Source organism: Alosa alosa, chromosome 15 (assembly GCF_017589495.1).
Source record: "Alosa alosa isolate M-15738 ecotype Scorff River chromosome 15, AALO_Geno_1.1, whole genome shotgun sequence".
NCBI lineage: Eukaryota > Metazoa > Chordata > Actinopteri > Clupeiformes > Clupeidae > Alosa > Alosa alosa.
This window is the reverse complement of record NC_063203.1, coordinates 31,547,963-31,555,462: the sequence shown is the minus strand read 5'-3', so window position 1 is coordinate 31,555,462 and position 7,500 is coordinate 31,547,963. Positions and strand designations below refer to the sequence as shown.

Here is a 7,500-nt window from a genome sequence, read left to right as displayed (position 1 = left end):
TTGCAGTGTCATGAGCAAATGTCTACAATGAGCAGCTTCAAAGAACGTATAGTGATGTCTAGCTCGTACTGTGAAAAAAGTATTTATTTGAATATCTCACGAAAAAAGTAAAATGAACTGAACTTTGAACTAGTTCAGAATTAAAATTGTGAACTTTGAACGTGAACTGTTCACTTTGAGCATGTATGAACTGAATTTGAACTAGTTCAGAAAAGCTGTGAACTGGCACAACACTGCCTTAGACTCATAGGATCTATAGCCTATAGCTTCATTTGAACCTACAGCCTTAGACTCATAGGATCTATAGCCTATAGCTTCATTTGAACCTACAGCCTTAGACTCATAGGATCTATAGCCTATAGCTTCATTTGAACCTACAGCCTTAGACTCATAGGATCTATAGCCTATAGCTTCATTTGGACCTACAGCATTAGACTCATAGGATCTATAGCCTATAGCTTCATCTGGACCTACAGCATTAGACTCATAGGATCTATAGCCTATAGCTTCATTTGAACCTACAGCATTAGACTCATAGGATCTATAGCCTATAGCTTCATTTGAACCTACAGCATTAGACTCATAGGATCTATAGCCTATAGCTTCATTTGAACCTACAGCATTAGACTCATAGGATCTATAGCCTATAGCTTCATTTGGACCTACAGCATTAGACTCATAGGATCTATAGCCTATAGATTTGAACCTACAGCATTAGACTCATAGGATCTATAGCCTATAGCTTCATTTGGACCTACAGCATTAGACTCATAGGATCTATAGCCTACAGCTTCATTTAGACTCATAGGATAGATCATAGGATCTATAGCTTCATCTGGACCTACAGCATTAGACTCATAGGATCTATAGCCTATAGCTTCATCTGGACCTACAGCATTAGACTCATAGGATCTATAGCCTATAGCTTCATTTGGACCTACAGCATTAGACTCATAGGATCTATAGCCTATAGCTTCATTTGAACCTACAGCATTAGACTCATAGGATCTATAGCCTACAGCCTTAGACTCATAGGATCTATAGCCTACAGCCTTAGACTCATAGGATCTATAGCCTATAGCTTCATTTGGACCTACAGCATTAGACTCATAGGATCTATAGCCTATAGCTTCATCTGGACCTCCAGCATTAGACTCATAGGATCTATAGCCTATAGCTTCATTTGAGCCTATAGCATTAGACTCATAGGATCTATAGCCTATAGCTTCATCTGGACCTACAGCATTAGACTCATAGGATCTATAGCCTATAGCTTCATTTGGACCTCCAGCATTAGACTCATAGGATCTATAGCCTATAGCTTCATCTGGAGCTACAGCATTAGACTCATAGGATCTATAGCCTATAGCTTCATTTGGACCTACAGCATTAGACTCATAGGATCTATAGCCTATAGCTTCATTTGGACCTACAGCATTAGACTCATAGGATCTATAGCCTATAGCTTCATCTGGACCTCCAGCATTAGACTCATAGGATCTATAGCCTATAGCTTCATTTGAGCCTATAGCATTAGACTCATAGGATCTATAGCCTATAGCTTCATCTGGACATACAGCATTAGACTCATAGGATCTATAGCCTATAGCTTCATTTGCACCTCCAGCATTAGACTCATAGGATCTATAGCCTATAGCTTCATCTGGACCTCCAGCATTAGACTCATAGGATCTATAGCCTATAGCTTCATTTGAACCTACAGCCTTAGACTCATAGGATCTATAGCCTATAGCTTCATTTGAGCCTACAGCATTAGACTCATAGGATCTATAGCCTATAGCTTCATCTGGACCTACAGCATTAGACTCATAGGATCTATAGCCTATAGCTTCATTTGAACCTACAGCATTAGACTCATAGGATCTATAGCCTATAGCTTCATTTGAACCTACAGCATTAGACTCATAGGATCTATAGCCTATAGCTTCATTTGAACCTACAGCATTAGACTCATAGGATCTATAGCCTATAGCTTCATTTGGACCTACAGCATTAGACTCATAGGATCTATAGCCTATAGCTTCATTTGGACCTACAGCATTAGACTCATAGGATCTATAGCCTACAGCATTAGACTCATAGGATCTATAGCCTATAGCTTCATCTGGACCTACAGCATTAGACTCATAGGATCTATAGCCTATAGCTTCATCTGGACCTACAGCATTAGACTCATAGGATCTATAGCCTATAGCTTCATTTGGACCTACAGCATTAGACTCATAGGATCTATAGCCTATAGCTTCATTTGAACCTACAGCATTAGACTCATAGGATCTATAGCCTACAGCCTTAGACTCATAGGATCTATAGCCTATAGCTTCATTTGGACCTACAGCATTAGACTCATAGGATCTATAGCCTATAGCTTCATCTGGACCTCCAGCATTAGACTCATAGGATCTATAGCCTATAGCTTCATTTGAGCCTATAGCATTAGACTCATAGGATCTATAGCCTATAGCTTCATCTGGACCTACAGCATTAGACTCATAGGATCTATAGCCTATAGCTTAATTTGGACCTCCAGCATTAGACTCATAGGATCTATAGCCTATAGCTTCATCTGGACCTACAGCATTAGACTCATAGGATCTATAGCCTATAGCTTCATTTGGACCTACAGCATTAGACTCATAGGATCTATAGCCTATAGCTTCATTTGGACCTACAGCATTAGACTCATAGGATCTATAGCCTACAGCATTAGACTCATAGGATCTATAGCCTATAGCTTCATCTGGACCTACAGCATTAGACTCATAGGATCTATAGCCTATAGCTTCATCTGGACCTACAGCATTAGACTCATAGGATCTATAGCCTATAGCTTCATCTGGACCTACAGCATTAGACTCATAGGATCTATAGCCTATAGCTTCATTTGGACCTACAGCATTAGACTCATAGGATCTATAGCCTATAGCTTCATTTGAACCTACAGCATTAGACTCATAGGATCTATAGCATTAGACTCATAGGATCTATAGCCTATAGCTTCATCTGGACCTACAGCATTAGACTCATAGGATCTATAGCCTATAGCTTCATTTGAGCCTATAGCATTAGACTCATAGGATCTATAGCCTACAGCATTAGACTCATAGGATCTATAGCCTATAGCTTCATCTGGACCTCCAGCATAATAAAGTGACCCGGGGTGCCCCCCCCCCGGGAATGTTCTTAATTCTAGTTGCTAATCACACCATGTAAAGTGACTTGAGAGGGAACTAAGGCCCATCTTCTGTCTGCATTAAACCACATGTCTGACATGTCCCGTTAACCATGATGTCGCTCTCTCACTCATTCCCCTGGCCTGCTCTGACGGGAGAGCTCGTTGGTCGCTGCCTTGACTCGCTGCCCTTCTGGGGATCTCGCCTCCTTCTGCGTCTCCGTCATATTATATTTAGTTTATTCATCTACCCCTAGACACACATTGCACAACACTTTACTTTTGTACCTAAACTGACATTCTCTACTTTTATGTTAATAAATATCATTTAAAACGTTGCGCTGAAGTGTGGTCTCCCCTATGTTGAGTCTGCCTGGAGCCAAGCGGTCTTAACACCATGCATTAAACCACATGTCTGACCTGTCACTTTAACCCATGCATTAAACCACATGTCACTGCTTGAACGTTTTGATGTTGTAGAAACACAACCCACAGCCATTATTTGGTGCAAATCACATTTGCTTTCTTTGGTTATAGTCCACTATTCACATTACTAGGCCATCACCGCAAGTGCATACAAAATGTTTATAGCCAAGTTTTGTGCGTCCCCATATTTGCTAAATTGCTTTAATCCCATTTACCTTCGTTACTACAAGACGTTGTTTTAATCCCATTTACCTTCGTTACTACAAGACGTTGTTTTAATCCCATTTACCTTCGTTACTACAAGACGTTGTTTTAATCCCATTTACCTTCGTTATTACAAGACATTGTTTTTTTTTCTGCATCGAATCGCGATTGAGTGTGCATCTAATAACAGTGGAGTCTCCGCGGGGAGACATCCACTCTCCATGTTTCGGCCCTGCACATGCCCAGACTCGAACCCGCGAACAGCAGCACCTCGGATCGGGAGGCGAGCGCACTAACAATTGAGCCAATAGCCCAGGCTACTGGCTCGCATGCCAGCAGCACTCTTAAGGCGTCGGGGAGTGAGGTTTACCAACGTTCCACAAGCACAGCTAAGCTAGCTGGCATCCGTTACATCTGGAAAATAATGTGTGTCTGCCCTAATTCTGAAGCCACCGCCACAAACTGAAGAGGAAACACTGGGAAGAAAGTTAATGTTTTAAATAGGCTACATCAATACAATATGTAATATGTGGAGTGAAATTAGAAGGGCCATAACAACCTGACTAGTTTTACTTATTGTTAAATTGCAATGTGAGCAGCAGCCAGTGGAGGAGATACGTCCGCAGTATTATTTTAAAAGCAACCGCAACTACATTGTGCATCTGCCCTGATTCAGATAACATGACTGCATTCATTTTACCGTGGCATCAACGTAGAGGAAACACTGCACACACACGTAAAGAATCAAATGTCTGACGATTAGTTACCACATAAGCTATCTAGCAGTTGGAGTTTAAAAATGACACACTCACTCACTCACTCACTCACTCACTCATAAACACGCACACATGTGCATAAAGAGACACACATACACAGACAACAAGAATGAGAACACACACACACACAAACACACAGTAAAGTTTAAGAATTTAGTTTGTTCAGCCCAATGAGTTAATATCGAGTGTGTGTGGTGTGTGTGTGTGTGCAGTTCGGCAGCTAATTAAGTCCCAGAGGGTGCAGAATAAACTGGGCATCGTCTTTGAGAAGGAGAAGGACAGGAGTCAGAGGAAAGACTTCATATTTGCCAGCGCAAAGGTGAGATACACACACTCACTAACACACTCACACACACTAACACACTCACTAACACACACTCACACACACTAACACATTCACACACACCCACTCACTAACACACACACTCACTAACACACACACACACAATAACACACTCACTAACACACACACACACTCAACCTCAACTGCTTGTGCTCTTACACACACAGGTATGAATGAATGTCAGTTTAAGTTAATTTTCAATGCTGATGGTCAGTACTGAATGAATGTCAGTTTGAGTTAATTTTCAATGCTGATGGTCAGTACTGAATGGATATCAATTTGAGTTAATTTTCAATGCTGATGGTCAGTACTGAATGGATATCAATTTGAGTTAATTTTCAATGCTGATGGTCAGTACTGAATGGATATCAATTTGAGTTAATTTTCAATGCTGATGGTCAGTACTGAATGGATATCAATTTGAGTTAATTTTCAATGCTGATGGTCAGTACTGAATGGATATCAGTTTGAGTTCATTTTCAATGCTGATGGTCAGTACTGAATGGATATCAGATTGAGCTGATGCCTTGAATTACCTGAATTACCGCCATGTGGGCAGCCGTGGAGCAGTAAGTATATGTGCAGTATATTAACAGTAGCATTATAAGAGCAGTAAGTAAGTATGTGTGCAGTATATTAACAGTAGCATTATAAGAGCAGTAAGTATATGTGCAGTATATTAACAGTAGCATTATAAGAGCAGTAAGTATATGTGCAGTATATTAACAGTAGCTTTATAAGAGCAGTAAGTATATGTGCTGTATATTAACAGTAGCATTATAAGAGCAGTAAGTAAGTATATGTGCAGTATATTAACAGTAGCATTATAAGAGCAGTAAGTATATGTGCAGTGTATTAACAGTAGCATTATAAGAGCAGTAAGTATATGTGCAGTGTATTAACAGTAGCATTATAAGAGCAGTAAGTATATGTGCAGTATATTAACAGTAGCTTTATAAGAGCAGTAAGTATATGTGCAGTATATTAACAGTAGCATTATAAGAGCAGTAAGTAAGTATATGTGCGGTATATTAACAGTAGCATTATAAGGCAGTAAGTATATGTGCAGTGTATTAACAGTAGCATTATAAGAGCAGTAAGTATATGTGCAGTGTATTAACAGTAGCATTATAAGAGCAGTAAGTATATGTGCAGTATATTAACAGTAGCATTATAAGAGCAGTAAGTAAGTATATGTGCAGTATATTAACAGTAGCATTATAAGACCAGTAAGTATATGTGCAGTGTATTAACAGTAGCATTATAAGAGCAGTAAGTATATGTGCAGTATATTAACAGTAGCATTATAAGAGCAGTAAGTATATATGCAGTATATCAACAGTAGCTTTATAAGAGCAGTAAGTATATGTGCAGTGTATTAACAGTAGCATTATAAGAGCAGTAAGTAAGTATGTGTGCAGTATATTAACAGTAGCATTATAAGAGCAGTAAGTATGTGTGCAGTGTATTAACAGTAGCATTATAAGGCAGTAAGTATATGTGCGGTATATTAACAGTGGCTTTATAAGTGCGGTAAAGTATATGTGCAGTGTATTAACAGTAGCATTATAAGGCAGTAAGTAAGTATGTGTGCAGTATATTAACAGTAGCATTATAAGAGCAGTAAGTATATGTGCAGTGTATTAACAGTAGCATTATAAGAGCAGTAAGTATATGTGCAGTGTATTAACAGTAGCATTATAAGAGCAGTAAGTATATGTGCAGTGTATTACAGTATAGACAGATATGTGCAGTAGATAGAGCAGTAGAAGTTTGGTATATATAATGGGGAATATTGGTATGTAAACTTAGCACAAAAAGTAAGGACATTTGTATTTGGTAGATTATTTCTCTGTGGTAACAATGCTTTTTGGCAATAAATCTTATACCATTGGAAAGCCTGTTTAGTGCCCCATTTGTAAGGAACATTCACTTGTGGGATGAGCAGCAGAGCTGAGTATGTGGATTGCGCCCATGAAAAATGTGCCAAATCCTCTCTGCTATTGCACTGGACAGAGAGAAGGGCGGCAAATAAGAGTTATTAGACTAACAGGCTAGTTAGCGGCCCTCGGACTAACAGGCTAGTTAGCGGCCCTCGGACTAACAGGCTAGTTAGCGCCCTCGGACTGTTCACCTGCCTAGCTGGTCAGGGTGCAGCGTTACCAGATGTACACTCAAGCTGCTCATTGTCTACATTGTCTGCAAATCACAACGTCTTTAGGCTATTTGTTAATTTTCACATTAGCCAACACATAAAAGATGTGCCTGTGTGTGTGGGAGTGCTTGGCTGTAGGAAAGTGTAGTGTTTGTGTGTGTGTGTGTGTGTGTGTGTGTGAGTGCTTGGCTGTAGGAAAGTGTAGTGTTTGTGTGTGTGTGTGTGTGGGAGTGCTTGGCTGTAGGAAAGTGTAGTGTTTGTGTGTGTGGGTGTGTGGGAGTGCTTGGCTGTAGGAAAGTGTAGTGTTTGTGTGTGTGTGTGTCTGGGAGTGCTCGGCTGTAGGAAAGTGTAGTGTGAGAGTGCTTGGCTGCAAGGAGGTGTGGATTGTGTGTGTGTTTGCGGG

The 7,500-nt window shown here is 40.0% G+C and overlaps 1 protein-coding gene across 1 annotated transcript in view; it reads left to right on the top strand.

Moving 5' to 3' along the window:
* Positions 1-7,500, top strand: part of inppl1a (inositol polyphosphate phosphatase-like 1a) — a 58,154-nt gene that overhangs the window by 31,271 nt on the left and 19,383 nt on the right. Inside the window, 1 exon segment of the mRNA XM_048264084.1 lies at positions 4,812-4,918. Within this exon segment, the coding sequence (XP_048120041.1) occupies positions 4,812-4,918 (107 nt within the window).